The sequence below is a fragment of the Aythya ferina genome (assembly GCF_964211825.1).
Source record: "Aythya ferina genome assembly, chromosome: 5".
NCBI classification, from domain to species: Eukaryota; Metazoa; Chordata; class Aves; order Anseriformes; family Anatidae; genus Aythya; species Aythya ferina.
Genome location: NC_140301.1, coordinates 28273316 through 28293446, shown reverse-complemented (window position 1 = coordinate 28293446; position 20131 = coordinate 28273316). Strand labels below are relative to the sequence as shown.

At 41.5% G+C, this 20131-nt stretch overlaps 1 protein-coding gene across 15 annotated transcripts in view; it reads right to left on the bottom strand.

Moving 5' to 3' along the window:
- RAD51B (RAD51 paralog B) overlaps positions 1 to 20131 on the bottom strand; it is a 459905-nt gene that overhangs the window by 150752 nt on the left and 289022 nt on the right. For all 15 annotated transcript variants that reach the window (XM_084519471.1, XM_084519466.1, XM_084519474.1 and 12 more), the window contains one exon: positions 17600 to 17678. In XM_084519471.1, coding sequence (XP_084375597.1) covers positions 17600 to 17678 — 79 coding nt within the window. The remainder of the gene's footprint in view (positions 1 to 17599; positions 17679 to 20131) is intronic.

Genomic DNA, 20131 nt, shown 5'->3' with positions numbered 1-20131 from the left:
GGAAAAGGGAAAAAAAGAACCAGAATGAGTAAAAGATCTGCTCTCCATTAGCTGACCTGCTGAACAAGCCTGTGATTCAAATAAAGATGAGAAATGAGAGCTGTGGGGGGAAAAATACACAACTAAAAGCTCTAGTGATACCGTGCCTAGACACACTGGTAAGAGGAGATGCAGTAATGTCCGACAGCTACCATTACCATCTTGACAGCGCAGGAGGTAGTAATAAGGCTCCAAAAGTGGCAAACCAGATGCCTCTAAGACTGTTCTGATAACTTGCAGCATTCTTCCCCAGTTAAACTTAAAATCACGTTGATTAGCAATTGCTTCGTATCTCTTTGGTATCTGGTGGAACAAGGTGGTCTTCTTACAGAGGCTCCTTGTGGATATTTATCAGCATGGAAAACTGCCGTGATACCTATGTGGACTGATTCAAGTGGGAGCTCTAAAAAGGGGTGCTGAGCTTCAAGAGACTTGCCTCAGATCAGTGCTGAGGTACCTTGGGGGACAAGGCTATAGAAAAGATGTGTGGGTATGTTGTCCTCTAGAACAACCAGTTCTGGGCTCCTCAGGATAAGTGAAAGACAAAATGAAACCATACCAAATGAAATGCAAAACTATTTTTCCTTTTGTCCAGAAAACCCAGTCTAGAATAGCTTTAACAAGTTTGAAAAAGAAGAGTAAACTAATCTGCTACAAAAGTTAAACGGGGGAACTATTTTTGGTATGATGCACCAGCTCAGAAGCTTTAACACAACAGGCTTCCCAGCATGGTAAAGAATGACAGAAAAAAATCACTTCCTTCTAGTGTTGTTTCTTGTGACCACAGTTGTATGTGACTGTCAGTAAATCTGTCAGTACTGCTGCACACAAGTATTAATATGGATATGGTCAAAACACTTTTCATATTACTGGTATCAAACCCCTCTGCATAGACATCTTTGTTTCTTTTCTTCCTGCCACACAGAAGGAAAGGAGAGGTGGGTGCCATAAGTTTCCATCTCAACAGGCAGGGTTTTTTTTTGCAAGTGCAGATCTCCCAGCGCCATTTCTTAAATTAATTTCCTTATGTGCTCTTTTGCTTAAATAACATATTTAAACTCTTAGAGTGCTATGATACAATACTACTATGGATCTGAAAATTGAGAATGCCAATGACCAATCTTAAAGTATTCTTGTTTTAGGGGGAAAGGGTTGGGCTTTTTTTTTTTTTTTTTTTAATGCTGACTTGAATTCTCCGGCTACTTTATGTTACCCTGGCACTCTACACAGTCACAGGACACTGTGTCACAGGACACTATTTCAAGCCTGGGTGAATTCATGATTTTAAAAACAATTATGGTAAGCTGCAAATTTGACTCTCCTTTTTCTTGATGCTCAAGCTCAGAGGCTGATACATGAGAAGTTTCCTTTCAGAGGAATCTTATGAACAGCTCATACACAAGTGCTCTGTTTAAAAACAGCCCCTGAGGAGCGAAGTCAAGTGTGAAGGGACTACGACCAGCAAGGGAATAAAGTGCAACTACTCGCAGTACACTGCAGTCACAGTTCTGGTAAAGAAGAGAATGGCAGCCACTTGGAAGAAGGAGAGTCCTTCACAAAGTTGTCTGTAAAAGACTTCTGTTACTCAACTCCAGCTGAGAAATACAGGTAAAAATCTACTTTCAATACATGAGAGAAAAAAAAAAAAAAAGATTTTTAATAACACATGAGCAAGATTTTTAGTGAGTTGTACTTACAAACAAAAGATCCCAAGAAACTGAAGTGTTTATGTTATTATAATTTTAAAATCTCCAAATAACATTTGATCCCTCAGAGAATCCATTTCAGAGCTTCAGAAATGTTTTTGCTTTGTGTGCAAACGCTGACATTTTGGAAATCAAATGCATCTGTTTTAGACACACCAAGAGAGTATATACCTACATAAAATAAAAATCCCTGCTTTGCCATACAAAGGAAATTAAATAGACACAGTAAAAGTGCTAGTAATCAATAATAAACAGTAGATATACAGAGAATCGGATGGGCAGACAGACGTAAGAGGAATTACACAATCCTAATCAGCTTTACCTGAATATAACCCCTTGTAATAAATCTCAATTGCGGTGATAAACGTGCCTGTACTAAACCCATCGATTTTTCATTCTTTGCTAATGGGGCAAATGTAACTTGGAAGGGGTCTGCATGAAATCACTGGAGGTTTTATTTGTATAACTTTTCTGGAGTTTGACTGGGACTAGGACTAGACTTGATTGCATGTGGGTGGCTGTGGGGCGGGTGGACAGCTGGGTGAAAAACTATGACAAAAGGAATCTTGTCCCATTTCCTGCCTGTGCTTCATTCACTAATGAGTACTGCTCTGGGTCACTCTCAAGATTTCTTCATCTGTTGTTGTCTCGTCTGTAAAAGGGGCACCCCAGCAGTGGAGCTGTTGTCAGCTTGTCTTGAGAGTTTATTCGGCTGCCTCTCACCCCTGCAGCTGTGTGGGATTGTGAGTGCCTGGCTGTAAACAACGCCATATTTCGTGCTTCTTTTTGGATGACTTGAAGGCCAGGCTGAGGCCAGATGTGTTTGCTGGTGTAATCTGTTTCCCATTTCTTGTAATAAAAGCATATCTCAACAACTACTAATAAAGTGAAATCAGGATTTATCTGTTGTCTTCTTCAATGTGATTTGTGTTGGAAAGAGAATGTTAATAAAACACAGCAAAGTCTTCAGTCTTTCTCTTCTTCCTGAATACTGTAAATACTGTCATGTATCCCTACCAGTAAACAACCACACTGGTCTATCTGATGCCACTGAACTCCTCCTACAGTAACCGATATGCCTCTTGCTAGCTTGTGGAAACGACACCATTTTCCTTCAAGAAACACTGTTTTGCAGTAACACTGCTTTATGTATTCTTGTTTCTTTTGCCAGATCTGTTCACTCGAAAAAGTTTCCTCCTGGTAACTGGTTTAGCCTTTTTACTAGTATTCTTTTCATAAAAAGCTTTTCCCTGTCCACAGGCAGCTTTCAGCTGGGTCTCCTACTGCAAACTATTCTGTTAGCAAGTCCAGTCCCCAAATGAGAAACCCAATTCCAGGAGCCATGTGAAGATTGTGTCTCCTTCTCTGGGTCCAGCGTAGCTTCCTGTGAGCTCCTGTGAGTTCCACTAAGCTTCTACCCAAGGTAAAGGAGTAAATCACCCCCCAAAGAGATGCCTTTTGATTTGCATTGTATTTAGAAATAGCTTTCCCCTTCGGAGCAGGTGAAGAGGTGAGGCATTTCAGAGAATTGCCCTGGAGTTTCATTCTACAGGAGGTTTCACCCAGCCACCTAGCCCTGGGAAGGAGAGGAAGCCCCCTCACAGTACAAGGCAGCTCTAACTGTAGATGCATCAAAACAGCACCTACTTTATTCAGGATAATTGTTCCCTGGCCGTACTCAGAAGTTCCTCTATTGTCTTCAGTTACACTACTGGATGTCAGCTCCTCAATCAGCCTTGCTAGCTCTGTTCAGCAAATGGACCACAAACACAAAAACCAAAGCAGATACTATTTCCTCTGTGTCTCTTCAGTTTTATTTTAACACCCAAGTATAAAAACTGTAACTGCACACGTAGAACTCCATTACTGGCATAATTGAAGACAACAGTTTTAGCTGGCATGGAATACACGATTTATTCTGTTAAAACCACTCATGATTACATGTGAGAAGGAAAGAACTCTTTTTAGCTTTTTAGAAAACAAATAATTTCTAGGGTTAGCAATTAGAAAAACAAAACCAAAACATTTGTACTTGTAACCTGAGTATACTTGCTGTGGGGCTTGACTAAGATGTGCTAAATGTAATCTTGTTTTTTTTTTTTTTTTTTTTTTTTTTTCTTCAAAGAATCACCACACTTTAAGATGCCAGTAATGAAATAAAACTATGTCTGGGCAGTCTTCCTTCCACTGCTCCATCTGTGTTTCCAGCATTTTACTGTGCTTTCACATCTACAATGTGAAGTAAAGATCAATCTATTTCCAGAAGGCTACTTATGGGTGGTCTGAGTTCATTTTATTTCTTAACTTTATTTTCCAGGACATTCAGAGTTTTCTTTCCATTTTCTGTCTTGAACTTTGTGGTTTTACAGAGCCACAATACCAATAATGTAGTACCGAATATTTGTTTTTATTTCTTCCTGTATCCAGTATGGTTTTACACAGAAGTTGATCACCTCCAGAACAGTATTTGCCATACAAGAAGCATATCTGATTTGACCTTGGCCCTAATTCTCGCGCCTTCATCCACACTGTATGTGATTGACATACTTTGACCCTTCAAAGAACATTCCTCACACTTACCATCTCCGTAGAGTCATGGAATTCTCTTTACATTCTTACCACATGCTTCCACTCTGTTAAATCAGTGTGTCCTCAGAACATTTATATTAAACAAAATAAGATGATTTTCTGTAAGTAACGTTCTTGCTCTGTCTACACTAATGTTGGCAGCTCTTCACAAGACATATATTCTGTTCAGACATTATATTATAAAGTTCGCAAGCACTCTTCTAAAACTCATGTCTTACAGGTTGGAGAGAGCAAATTCCTTAGATTTTGGAATTATGGAGATAGACTCTGCCATACATGTATGGAAGTGGCATTTTGTATATCACACACATCATGGCAGCCTGTGAATTAAGAAGTCAATCTGTGGGTGCACAATGAATATGAAGACAAAACTGGAAAATATGTGTGAACTTCTTTCACTCTGGGCCCAGAAAATTCATAGCATCAAATACAAGAAAAGAACCCTTTATACCAGAATCAAAATACACACACTTTTTCCATTTTTTTTTCCCAAACACCTCAACAACATGGCATTGCCTCTAATGGGATGAAAATCTGCTTCTCCAATGTCCCTTGATACTTACAGAGATGGGACACGGACCAGATGAACCAAAGTAAGAGTACAGGCAGCCAGAGCTGATGGCACAGTCACTGCCTTAGTCATCTGAAGATCTGAAACAATGGCTCTAAGCATAATAAACTTCCTCATTAATCTGACAGCATGTCAGCCTCATGGTTTGAAGGAGGGGGAGAGGGATGGCAGGGATTCTGCCACTTCAGCAGACAACTCTATCGGTGGAGCAGGAGCAGAAAACTACAGTAAGCCTGGCTCATTCAGTCTCGAGCAGATACATTCCTGATGCTTCAGCAACATGACTGAACTTTGCGTTAAGGACACTCCGTGCCTGCCATACTCAATAAGGAAATGGCATCTCTTACTGTTCCTGATGGTGAGCAACGATGCAGAGGGGGAACAGGACAGCAGAGAAGCAGCAAAGCAGAGGAACCAAGGCTTAAAACCTCTGACTCACATGACCTAAATAAAATACTAGCACTGTCATACCTGATTTGGGGCTTTCATGCAAGGGAAACCTATTATTTAGATAAACAGTGTCCGCCCTTAACCTCCTGAACTATCAATTTTCCCCCATCTAATACTGCAGAAAGGTTATGTTGCAGTGCCCTGTGCTTCCTCACATTTAAAGTTAGGGTAGCCAAGGGCAACAAAGACTCCTTCCTCTCTAGCCTGATAGCAGAGTTCTTCCTTCCTTTTGTTCACATGAAGAACAAACACTGAGCTGAACAATAACAGTGGATGCTTCATTATGATGCTCTCCTGGGCACACAGCCCTGGTTAGCATTATCTTACCACTTGGTTTTGTTTTGAAGGAAACCCTGAATGGTCCTTTCAATTGCTGGTGTTTCAAGATCAACATTACCTCTACTTCCTGTATTTTAAAGCCTCCTTATTTTACCAACAATATGCGGTACTATGAAAAAACCGACACAGAACCAACGAACTGATAAAAACGCCAGTCTGGGGTGCAAGCAATAACAAAAGACAATTTAAACTAGCTTTCTCTGAACCAGTTAAGCTACTGATTCTGAGCAATAGAGGAGAAAACAAAATAAAACAACAAAAACCCAACACAAACAAAAACCAAAGAAAAGCAAAACAACTTAATCCTTAGCAACTATTCAAGGAAGTGCATGTGAGGACCACAGTTTAGACTTGGAATATACTTACTCGAAAATACCCAGGCTTCTGAACACACTTCCTGAAATCAGCATTAGCGCTAGACCCCTTCCAGTCCCATCTCCTACCTTATGAGCAAAAATTGCCTTTAGATCATTCAGCAAAATCCATATCCCCTGATCTGTAAACAGACAGCTGGCAAGCCCTGTTTACGACAGACTTACCATTTGTCCTTTCCTGCAGAATTTTATTCTTCTTGGACAAGTAATTGTTTTGGACAAGTTACTAAATTATCACTCACTCTTCATGCTATGGGAAGGACAGGTGAACAAATCTAATGACAACTATGCCATCTTCTCTGGACCATCAACCCAGGCATAGCCAAGTCATAGATTTCATCTACCCTGATCCAGACAAAGGGAAAAGAAAGTGTCCTGGTTCACCACCCACTTCTCTCGCCTAATTCGGGACTAGGGAAGAGAATTCCAGGCAATCACCCACCAGTCAGTTCCCATCCCTTTGACCTCCTACTTACAAAAAGCCCTCCTCTGAACACAGGAACATCTGGAACTGTCATGCAGCTCTCGACAGCTGAGCTAATACACGTCTTTTAGAACAGCATTTTGTAGTGAACTGTCTACCATTCTTGCTGGCCACTTCCCAAGCTGTACCTGAAGCGCACATTTGCTTATATTAGGTACGAGTTGCAGTTTCTGTAATGACATGCTGCAGATACTTGTGGGAGTGGAAGGTTAATTTTCTGCACCCGTATGGTAATTATTATCATTTACTTACAGACAGGTAAACTGAGGCATACAGTAACTAAGCTATTTACATGGATCACTCAGGAAATCACTCTGACCAAAAAATGGGTTTCTTCTTGCCTTTACCTCAGTCTGTGAGACTGGTCCAAGGCCCTTCCAAACCTGGTCCAAAGACCTACCCCAACCCAAAGCATTTACAGGTGTCAGCTAACACATAATGACTGAAAGGATGAAGGCAGTAGTACTAGCTGCTTCCTTGACATATTCTGCCTTCGTTCATATCTGGTTTAGGCTTAGCAAGATGTTCCCGCTTCATTCTGTCACCTTACTGGGTGAACAAAATCATGCTCCCAGTAAGCAAAGCTATACCAAAAACAGGGCAGGCGCAAGAGCGGGCGGACAGCTTCATCCTCAGCCTGCTCTCCTCTTCTGCAAAGATCTGTTTGCAGGGGAGACAGTCTTGAACTGAGTGCGAGGCAAGCTGGCCTTGATCAGTGCCACGCTGTTGGCCGCAGCCCTCAGGTGGGTCAGCTCATTTACCCCTCTGCAGATCACATTTGTACTCCGGAGTTTCCTGTGCCCTTGAGTGCTGCAGGAACACGCGGTGTCCTTGCTGAGCCCAGACAGCTGGGGCCAGCTGGAGAGCCGCCCTTCTCTCCTCATGTTCAGACTTGACAGTGGAATTTAGTTCATTTTGCACAGGAGAAATCTGGCCTTGCTCTGACTTCTGGCCACAGCTTAGGAGCCTCTCCTAGGGCATGGCAAATCTTCAAAATGAAAAGCAAACCGTGCCTGGGGTGGCTGCGAGTGCTCTCAGTGGTTATGGTGGGTGGAAGGCTCCAGGTCAGTGCTGTGACCACCTGCTCCCGAGTGCAGTCTAACGCCCACCGTAGAGAAAAGTGGGGAGCCCACCTGTTTCACGTGGTGACCAGCAGAGTCCCGGTCAGTGTTACCCAGCTGGAAGGACGGCCGTGATGAAGCAAGGCCACAGAGATGCCGGGGGAGAAAACTCAAAGGCAGAGAAGAAACAACATACCTTTGAGCTCTGATGTGCACAGCATGAGGCTGTGCCTCTGTATTAAATATGAAAGTGGCTGGGATCACACTGCAGGACTGCCAGTGTTATGCTTCAACCACCCTAATTTAGCGTTTTTGGCTTTTGATATCATATTAGAATACATTGGCTTGATTTTCAAAGGTAACAAGCACCTACAGCTCCCACTGACTTTAGTGGCAGCTGCAGATCTAAAAATCAATTTAAGATAGTTTGCATATTTAGAAGTAGTGAAGGAAAATAAAAGGCCTATTGTGTGGATACGAATAGTTTAAACACTGCTGATGGGTGGTATAAGAGTCCCTTCCCTTTTCAAATGAATTTCACTTCATGTTTTGTTTGGTTTTCCTGTTGATGCATCCTGCACCCTCCAGTGCTAAGCTGGTGGGATCCCACATACTTTTCCTGGCATGTGGAGTTTAAAATAAGAGACCTCAGCAATCGGATATCCTCAGCATTTCCAGCTATTGAAACACAATCAGGAGTACTGTGATCCCATTTCAGAGCAGAAAAGAAAAGACATATAGGAATATTCTCCCTGTGTTGGTGCGGGACAGACAAAAGAAAATGAAGCAAACAGGATGTTCTGCTCTTCGGTGAACCCCAGCAAATGACCCCAGCAGATAGGATACAAACTACAAACAAGCAGCTATAATATATTTGCCTGCCTGCCTGATAGCTTGTTCTGGGTAATTCACTCACAGCACAAATATGGATAAAAAGGTAAAAGGGAGGGTATTGCTCATTGAAAACTCACTTAGTTTTAACTGTGCAGTTCCAAGCTGACATGCCTTCCATCAAATGTAATGTACGCAGCCTGAAGGAAAAATATGATGTGTTTTTTTTCCCTATATGTTACTAAGCAAAAGCGTCTCATCCCAAAATACACTCAGAACATCTACAGGAGTGCTATGCTTGTCATTCAGGACTCGGGACATTAGCCTTCTAGGACATAAGCCTATTCTAAGCTTACTCACTCAGTGAACATCCCAGCTGAGGTTTCCAGAACAGCACATAGCACTCTTGAGAAGTCACTCTATCAGACTGCTTGATAGCACTCCAATAGTTGTGCAACATACCCTAGAAATGTCACTCTCCACATCTCTGCTGCTGCTTCTGGGGAGCACACCTTTGTAGGGCTTTGGGCTAATATTGGCCACTGTTTCTGTAATGGAAAAGCTAGGAAGTGTAAATGAAAATCAGATTCAGCGGAAAACAGAGCAAAATCTTTTCAACAGTAACATCTTCTGGAAAACTGCTAATTTCTAGCATATTCTACCTGCGCTGCCTCTTCACCCATGTGTGCAGTGCTTGGCCTCAGCCGTACCTTGGGCAGACCCTCTAGGGTTATTCAGGTGGCAAACCAGGGCTGACACACCATGCTCTAACAAACCATCATCTCTCTATCTCTGTCACCCTGAGTTAACTCAATCCAGTCCTGAAATTTAATCTCCTAAATTTTTCAGGGGTCTTGACAAAACTGAATGACAAAGGGCCGGGTTTTGGTTTCATTACAGCATAAACAATGAGGAGAAATGCCATAACAATCACTAACACTATGTAACTAGCATTACACTCAGATCTACTGTAAACTGAAGTAATCGCTCAATAAATTCTGTAGGTAAATAGTGGTTTATAGCTTATCATAGTACTGTCTCTTGCATGTATTTGTTACTAATGTTCAGTCTGTTTTAATAGGATGTGTCTCCTGTAGTTTAATTTTTGGCTTTCTACTAGATATCCAGAATGCCTATGGCCCCTGCTTGATTAGTATATGGAAATTTGCTTTTTACAAACAGCAACGTTTACATGGATAGTTACAAAATCTCAGGTAGCACATTACCTTTTATACTTATCCTGCACAAACACTGAAATGTAGTGAAAAGGGGGTACAAATATACAGTTGACAAATATTTGGTTAAAAGTTCAAGTGAATATTATGGAAAAAAAAATATAATACCATCCAACATTATTAATTTAAGGGAATGACTGTAAATAGAAAAACTTTTTGAAGTAAAAACCTGTTTGTTGGGAGGGTTTATCACGTGTCAGTCTGCATGAAAGTGCTATATATTCCTGTTCCATCTTATCAGGAGAGATTTAAGCCTACATGATAAGATCATTTAAATTTGTGGTTAGTCCATTTTAAGGACACGGCAAGTCTATGCATCAGATGCAGAGATATCTGAGGTTGTTCTAGCTGTGTTAATCCTGGAAACACAGAGAAAGTTTAAAGAAAAACAGCGCTGGGGCCAAAGCAGCAGGAACCTTGTTTGCAAGTGCTATCCCTGTGCTAATAAGCCCCCCCTTGGGCAAAGTTTTCTAGTTTCTGTGAAGTGCTATTCAAATGTGCCTATCTACAGAGCATTGCGCCGTGGAGATGTACAGGTTTAGACTGGAGCAAACCGCCAGATCTCTGCACCGCTCTCCCCTCCCTAGCGCAGAGAACAACACAGCTTCCAGCAGCTCCCTTTGGCAGCTAAGTCGTACACTCAGAAATCTTAACATGCAGAATACATCAAGTCCTACGGCTACAGAAATGGTACATCTACTACAAAGGCTACGTCATTGGGGTCATTGTCCTTTATTGCTAACTATCGTTCTGCGAGATAAAATGAGGTAGTGATGGCTTCACCAAACATGCTGATGAAATGCCAGAACAGACAAACTCTGAGAACAGCAAAAGAAATGTAGTCGTGCCTATGTGAGAGAGGGATCCGTCACCGTAAGACTTAACTGCTTCTTGCCTTCATAAGCTGCACACAAAAGCATATGACTTTATTCTGGCTGAAAAACATGTTTTTGGACATTTTCTTGGCTTCCTACTCATGAGTATGTTTGCTTAAGAACATTAAGTCCACTATAAGTACATTTGTCCTTATTCTACAAATCTGTAGCCTGAAAGATGTAACATCTTCTATGTTAACACCAGGCAATCTGGTAGAGTCTTGGACTTCTATGAGAAAATTAAGTTCCCAGCACAATATAATGTCACAAATCACCGATACTACCTCTAATCAACACGCACCTTCACTCCTTATGCTAAAAGCCTTTTGGAAAAAAGGCCATTTGCTTTAGCACTGTGCTGAAAACACAGGGGAGCAACTCACTTTGATCAGGAATTCATTACTGTGAGACTAGTAAGGACGAGATTTCTCTGAAGTGGGACCATTTTGTCCCAGAAGGCCTGTGGTATATGACAGTCTTGAACAGAGACTGAATCTTTGCAAATACACTCATATTCTTCAGCTCATTTGTTTAACAACACTGGCTCAGAAGAAATAGGTTTTGATTCACACTTGCATAAATGAGAACAGATTTGGCACACTGCTTGCAGTAAGTTTTTTCATATTACGTTCAGTGAAACTTCAGAAAAATTAAATGCTGGCACTTTGGTTGCAATCTAGCAAATCATTTAGGGATATGCTTGGCATTCACTGCAGGAAAGCTGTACTGTTATCTTCAGTGCCTTTATGTTTGCGTTCAGAAATAAGCAGGTACTTCAATACTGTGTACTACGCTGGATTTATCCAGTGTAACATCCTCCTGCAAGTTAGAGTAACAGCAAACGTTTGGACAAAAACTTTACCAATCTCTTGTCTATCTACTATGCAGCTAGAAAGAGCATGCTTGCAGAGGAAAACATTTAACTTTAATGAAATGACGGGGTTTGTTTTGTTTCTATTGGATCTCAACCTAAGATACCTCTAGTCTTCCTTAACAATTAAAAAAAATTCCCTCCACCTCTCTTCATTACCATTTTCAGTTGTCTTTATATCTGTGCCAGCCACAGAGTTGGGTTACTCCAGCGAGGCTCTGCCAATGCAGCTGCAAAGCAGCCGAACAATTCCCACCAAGCCACCTAGTGAGGATGCTCTCATCCAAGTCAACAGCATTCCTGGGTCAGGTTTAGTAATCCTTTCCACCCAAATGCCAAGAACTATCTGGAAATTTTCGTTTATGTCAGCTACATCAACAGGGCGATTTTGCTGGCAAAGGAATGATGGAGGTCTTATTTTTTTCACATCCCTTATTGTCAAGATGGACCTAGCCTACAAACTGATCATGCTTTTTTTGCTCTCATTATTATAAACCTGTTACAAGTAGCATGAGTCTTTCAGTGTCCTGTGGGGAATACATCAAAAACTGTTCCACCCCATAGAGATCCTAACAATGATCAGTTCATCTTTATCCCTCCAATAGGGCCGGAAATCACCAGTGGCACTGCAAATCTGTTACCATCTCAATAGCAAAGCACAACTTTATTCCCATTAATCTGTCTTCCATCCATTCACACATCAAGTACAACCCTGCTTCATTTTACAGATTATATCCATGTTGCTCCAGACAAAGGTCACTTTATAGTTACAGTTCTTCAATTGAATGAAAGCTTTTGATGCAGTAAATCATTGTCTCTCACTGTTCAAACTCACACAATACAATACAAATAATGCTGCCCTTTCTTTCAGAATTCCCTTTCTACCTCGCTACTCATTACCAAAGCATTTCTTTACAAAATAAAATGCGGCACTTTTCACTTGCTTCAGCCACATAAATTAGTTATAGCACTTTGGAGACCATTTGCCATGCTGCCCTACAAACCCAAACTTTGTGCTATTTTGACACCAAAATGAGCTTCTTTCACTACATTAGTGACAAATGAAAGACAATGTAACAAGGTTTCCCAAGATTTGGCTGTTCCTAGAATTCTTCCACCTTTAGCACTGTAAAACTGAAAACCTAAGAAACTCTCCTCCCAGTACCACCTACAAGAAGTCACCTGCCTCGATAAGACGTCACAGGCAAGGTTGTGTTGTGTGCACGCAGACACGTGTCCGGTGGAAAAGAGGGCAGGAAGGAGAAAGGGCTGATTAATTAACTAACTAATCAACCAGTCCTGCTGGGACAGGAATCAAATCAAATCTTCAATTTGGCAGCATAAAGTATTCTGTCCTTTCTTGAGGTAGTGAGGGGAGACAGCACGAGGCACAGAAGTTTTCAGGTTAAGTTTGCAGACAGTTATAAATTTCTTCCAAATGGAAGAACAGAAACATGGAAGGATAAATCTTGACGCCATGTACACTCATGAAAAACTGCAACAATCTGAGGGCTCCATTATTTGGCAATGAAGGTCATAAAAAGAACTGAATCCAAAACCTGAAGGCAGACAAATTCTGATCTGAAATACAGAACAAGCATATAGCAGCCAGAGAGCTAAAACTGGAGAACACTGTCAAGGCAAAGTAGGAACTCACATTTCTTGATGCCTTCAAATTACAGCAAATGCCTTCCTAGAAGAAATGCTTCAGTGTATCATAAGTTATCAAGTATCTGAAGGAAGCATGTAGGAAATATGGGGGGTCAGTTTGGGTGACCTCCTGATTGCACTCATCTTTAAACCCTATAAAGCTGAAAATAAATCATTACTCAAAAGCAAGTCGTAGCTCACTAATATTATTTGTCTTATGTTTCCAGAGCTTGAGTTCTTTCAGTCACGAGCAATGTTAATCACTTGGTAAAAGCACTCCCTGAAAAGTCCCAGTAGGCTCTCCAGTTGGCAAGCACATTCCGTTGTCTTTTGCAGCACCACCCTCTTAGTACCAGAGGGTATTTACTTAGGTGAGATGGAAGGAGACGTATTTCACAGACAGCTGAGCTGCCAGTTGCTGGTAGGTAGGTTCTGTTGCTGTCTTGTATTTATTCCCCAGCATCAGAAGATCACCCACAGAATACAACTTAGAACTGACATCAGCTTATTTATCCTGTCTTCCTTCTGGATATGCATGTACACATGTAAGTCACATCTGCCAGTCCAGCTGCCCTAACCCAGTAGCTGCTACATTCAGCTTCTCTGAAACTACAGCTGGGCAAGATCAGCCCATAATCTGCTCTGACTGATATATGAATATCAGCTAATCATTTCCACCCCAAAACAGAATTCATATCATTGGCAATGACAAAAATCATCCTATGACTTGCAGCCCTAAACAAATAGATCCAAAGGTTTTTTTGTTTGTTTGTTTGTTTTTGTTATTCTTTTTCTTAACAGAATCATGTCACTCACTTTAACTAGGATATTGCATTACGGAGCAATATCCATGCAACAACAAGTACTTAAACCGAATACACATGCAGACAGTAAAGGTTTTAATATTTTGCAGTGTTTAGATCCAGGTTTCTGTCTCTCTAAGAGGAGAAGCTTTACAAAAACAGAGATCTGTCAGACTGGATTTTCCAATCGTAATTCAGGTTCACTACAGAGTCACACTGCGGCGTGGCAGCACATGACATTGCATTGCAATGTAAAAGCAACTGAGGGTATTTTTGGGTTTGCATTCCTCCACTGCACAGACCATACTGCAGCAATGAAAGGAGGAGACCAAAGGCTGACTTTCCTTGCTAAATCTGTGACAAACCACTTTTTTCCAATCATCAAATTTCATTTCTCCAGTCTGAAAGCAGAAATAAAAGGAATGAATAACTGGATTCTTTCAATCCCTGAACACATGAAATTTTTTAAAAGCAAAGTTTTCTCTGTGGCACCCTTGGGCAACCTGGAGTTCTGTTCTGACAACACCAGAGAAGTAGGTCTTCCTTCACTAGGATCTCCTCTGAACACTCCTGTGCTTGCACTGGGGCCATGAGATGCAAAGACACCAGGGAAACAGAGCAGCGATTTACACTGACAAAGAGGATTTTGATACACTCCTCCAAATGGGGCAGCATTACCATCTTAATAGCCTTTTGCTCTCAGCCCTCTTCCTGAGGACGCTGGAGATTTTTGCGAATGGAGAACAGTTCCGCTTCCCATTTTAACTGCAACAATAGCAAAGGGCTCCTTAAACTGCATCAAATAGCAGCCTGTGAAATCCCTAACTAGCCGCACTGCCTCTCCTGCCGTTTTATTATCCTCTGGCCCACAGAACAAAAGGGGGGAGCTCCTCCTCATTTTTAGCCTATTCCACACATCCTAATCCCTCAGAGGTGGCAATGGAAATTGCTTGTGGAACTGTTAAATAACACTTTCACTTTGTCTTTCATTCCCTATTCACCCTCACTAATCAAGGAGCTTCCAGCCACATTTTCCGATATCAATTTTGTTTATGGCCTATTGGTTAATGGTCCCGGGATGGGACCCCCTGAGTAAGAAGAAAGAATCCTGGGCATTTCAGACAGCTGCCGCTTCCCACCAGTTCCCACACCCATCCACTTGTTCTCATCAGACGCCCTGAATGTGCTCACCTCCTGACACCAACTGAATTAAACAACAAAGACTGAATGGGAAAGCTGCCTTTGCAATCCTGCTGCGGGACAGATTCCACTTGTTCGCACTCTACGACATCCTTCAAACCGCAACACAGGGACAACTCCCCCGCCAGCTAACCCCCGGCCAGTCGCCCTAGGGACATCTTACCTCGCATCCAGCTTCCCTGTGGAACGTATAAGCTTCAACTCTTACAAAAACTCTAGCCTCTCTTGCACAAGGCCACCCACCATCACTCTGCTAATGGCTCTGTCTTGTTAGGTAGCAACTCCTGTCAACATCTTACCTGAAACAATCATTTTCATGTGATTTGCTCACTTCTCTCTGCAGAAATAATGCTCACTGAAGTGTGGGAAGGAAACATGCAATATTTACTTTGTAAAACTTTGTGAGATGCTTCTCATGTGTAAGTGCTTACAAGACTCTGTAAGGATACTAGCAACAGGACCTTATCATTGAACCATGACATCACCAATAGCACTAGACTCCCAAACCTAGAATCTAAAAGAACCAGCATGTAAAATCATAGAAATGCCAGATTTGGATTACACTATGTGAACATTTAAGGTTCAGACCCTGCTGTCTGATCTCTGGCCAGGACATTACCTGCTACGTAAAACAGTCTGGGGCACATTATCAGGGGAACCATGCCCTTGCATACTATCCATCTTGGAAAAAATATCTAAACATAACAGCATAGTCATAAACTAAGAAAAAGCTTACACAGAGAAAAGCTCCAAGCTGCTTTCCGAATATACAAAGAATGCCTGATGGCAAGATAATGCTCACTTAGAGAAATCCACACTGATTTTAGAAAAATGGTGAATGCACACCCCAGAAACATATGGATACAGATAAAAGAGTAATTGATATATTCCTCATACAGTGCTGTTAAGCATCGTACTATCAGAGAGCCTTGCCATCATCAGTACATGTTATCAGGCCAATCTGCTCTTTAAAGGTAGGGTTCAGTCCTTAGGAAGCTATTTTCCCAGCTTACTGAAAAGATTTGAAACAAATAAAGATCCTCTCTGAACAAATGATCCCAGTTTCTGAAATAGCAAGTTTTTCTTTCCCGAAGTGTCACTACATTAGTGCCTGAAGACAGAGCAGGAAGTTGTCTACTTTTTTAATGATGACCAGAAACATCTCTGCAACTCAGAAGATAATTGAGATAGAGAAGTGGTATGTCTTATACCCCGTCCTTAATCAAAATATGTCCAGAGCAACTCTTGCAAGCCATCTCAGTTTAAACCAATAAAAAATATTGCTAGTACATGCAGCCTGTTTAAAATTACCAGTACCACGTAAGGCAAATTGAAGTCACAGAATGCCATCTAATACACTAGGTATAATATCTAAAGGTTTAGGAAACACCCAATGGACCCTCATGTTATCATTATGTAGATGCATAAAATGGAAGAAAAAAAAAAAAAGTTTTGTTCCTTTTCTTTTGTTTTCTTAAACTAGGTATTACCAGTATTTTAAGCTTATCTAATCATGAATAAATGTAAATATGTTGCTGATCTGGTACTGCCTGTTTGTAGGTGGGAAATAGGCAATCAGAAGAAAGAAAACTGTTCACATACCTTAAAAAGTCTGTAGCATTTTTATATTAGCAATCAGTGCTAAAATCAGTACTTAGCAATCAGTGATTGCTAATCACTGGAACCTGAGAAACAGCAATACTCAGATTTCTTAATACCATGACTACATATTAGAAAGTATCCTCTGAACAAAAAGTCTGCTAAACTGCTGCAGCAATCAGGACCACGACTGCATATCAACACAGAGGAACTAAACACAGTTGGTCTATGAATGTCTGTCAAAAAATAGATAGATTAAAGGAATACTTACTGGGGTAAATAGGGAAAAAAAATGAAGAGCTGCATTTCCCTCTTTCACAATGGTTCAAAAACATATATTTTAGGAGATGGCCACAAAGAGCCCTAGTTCCCTGCCATCATACTATTACCCATCTTTTCAGTACAATACTCACACCATAGAGAACCTTAGGATTATTTAGGGTCCTGTGGCATTCACGTTAAAGTGATCACAGAAATAGAGGACAGATATTAATTTCCCATATTTTATTGATGCTGAGCCATTTGCTAAAGAGAAACTATTTATTAGAACATGCTACTAATGATAGACAGGTATGCTCCTCCTGGAAAAATCTCTCCCATAGGAACAATGCCAGAACCATTCAACTTACTTTGAATGAAAACAGGGAGACGTAATAAATTCAGGGCCTATTCTTAAATCCATGTGAATATGCAGCAACTAATTTAATATTACCCAAGGTGAGACAGGGAAAGCAGCAGAAGGCTGCCCTTGTCAACTAGACTGTTCAAATGTGTGTGTGTGTGTGTGTGTGTGTGTTTTTGGTTTGTTTTTGTTTTTAATCAGTTAAAACCAGCACCATTTCAACAACCGTCACTGTTACCTGCCTTCAGCCTGCTTAAAACACTATTTGTAAAAGGAAAGTAATCAATGCTCTGATCCTACCTTGAAGAACCAAGCCTGATTTCTCAATGGTGTAGAAAAAAACGGAAAATGGAGCAACAGGGGATTTTGCAACCAGGATCTGCAAAACAAACAAACAACGTATAAGTACATATCTCTATCACATACTGATCAGAGCTCAAATTTGTAGAACAATCCCACTAGATTTAACTTCCAGAAGCATTAATGCATAATGTAGAAATAACAAGGTTGCTATTGATCTAACCCTCTCACTTCTAAGTAGAGATCTTCTCACAGGAATGTAGAGCTCATGCTGTAATTTAAAAAGGATTCTCAGGTAATAAAAAACCAACCATCATAAAAACAACATGTTTTGCTTGTTTTATTGGCAAATAAGATGATCATTCTTGCTGGTTCGGGCAGGAGACAATTTTTGAGCAAGCTGTAATTGCTGCTGTGTAATGTAATTTTAATCCCCATTAGCAATTCTAGAGACGCATCCCCTTGCCTTCCCCACGCATTCCACCATGTTCCTGCTGCCCCAGATGCAGTATGATCCACCTGTGGGTCACCACACCGGGGAAGGTAACATGGCATTGCAGTGATATGGATGTCCTCTTTTGAAAAAGGGTCAGTGACCGAGTCAAGTTTATGTGAGAATCCTGTCTTCGGAGTTTCAAAATAGGAACTGAAATTCCCTGAGGGTTTACAGTGCAATCAGATTTAGCTTGGCATCTGGGTATGCTGACCCTCTATGGCTGGGTCAGAAATACTCGAAGCTCTCTGACTCCACTATGGAGGAAACACCCATTACAGAAAATGAACAACAGCAGAGCTCTGGACACACAGGAATGGATTTAGCAAGGCTGGGATGTGGAACTGACAGTGCCAGCCCAAATGACACGAATGTGCCTGGCTTTATTGTTTGTCTGCCTGATTTTTGCTGACTGGGGAGGACCGTTCTGTTACGGTTTGCCACAAAGTAACCCCCGTTCTATCACCTATGTGAAAGTGACATTTTAATAGTAGATTTAATAAGCTCTGCCAAGAGTGTGATCAGCACAAACCCTGGTCTAGTTATCCCCACGTCCCCAGGGAACTGAAGACCAGTTCTCCCAGCGCAGCACAGTGGAAGAGCCTTCCCATCCCGACAGGCCCTGAGGGCACCATTTGGTGAGGCTGCTCCCCCACCCCATGCTCTGATCCTTTTCAGGGTTCTGCTGTCAGCACAGCCACGTCACAGAGCCCACCCCAACTGCTCAGGAAATCCAGCAGGCCTGCCTATTTGCTTTGCTTCAGTGTATTGATTTCATTTAACCTCAGCAGCAAGGCCTCACCCAGCAGCGTATTTTAGCACCAGCACGCACCTCAGCGCTTACATTTCCGAGGCCTTCTCAGTACTACACCCCTTCAGCCCAAGATACCCAACCTCCAGCAGCTGCGTCCAAATCCAGACTTCTTAGAACTACAGACAAAGATCTTAGTTTTAGAGGCGTGGAGCACCAATAGCTCCTGCTGACTTCAAATGGAGTAAGTTATTTCCATTACTCCCAAATGTCATGCCCTAATTCCACCCAACAGTCAAGCACACCTAAAGGCTGTTATATATGTTTTTTGTTGGAGGTGTCTAATGATCAGCAGGCAAACAGTGAACAGTGTTATATAAAAGTCAAGAGAGACCTCAGAAAAATGAGGAAGTTTGTACTCAACAAAACTTTCCCCTGAAAAGTCAGACAGTATTGAATCACTGTATAGATACACAGAGCTGGAACATTTATTCCTAAGTGTAAGATTAACAATATCAAGGACCAGAAGTTTGGGCTCTGAAGTATACTTATGTAATAACAGGATTTGGCAGCAAATTATGCTGCCGAATCAAGGCATGTGTAACTTTCCTGTAGCGCTTTAAATGTTAAGGATATCTCTACAGTAGGCAGGTTTCATTTGTGTTTGTAGTCTGCAGACACCATCATGCTGAGATTTCTTGTGACTTTCTCATCTGATTCTGACGCAGACTGAAGAAACAAAGTCCTTATACCTGGGCTTTAAACGTAATCACTATAACCCACACGTACCCACAGCTAGCTAACAGTGTTACGGTTTTCAGAATTTAAACCAAATATACTCTTTCTTCTTCAGACAGTAAAAAATAAAGGAATGCACATGAAGAACACAAATACAGCCAGAGAACATCAGACCAGTCCAAATGTCAATGTTTTCCTTATGAAGCTGGCAAAACCATCCCAGGATGTGATATAACCTTTGTGAACTACTCCAAGTAGGAAAACTGCCATGCTAACACTTTCCCCTCTTGCATGCTAATTCGTCTTCTTCTATTCTTCTTTCTAACAAACTTCTGGAGGAAGGAGAAGCATGCCACATCACATGCCTGTGATGTACCTTGACAAACCCAGAACTCCCTTTCCTGTCATTATTCCCAGAGAGACAGACACAGCCCTTCTCACTTTTGGGGTAGGACGGAGAATCTGAAGGGAGACAACAGAGTGCCTCCTTGTGCTTATCAGTCCTGTGATGCCAACACAGCGCTGATCTCTGAGAAAGTGAGAGAGAGGA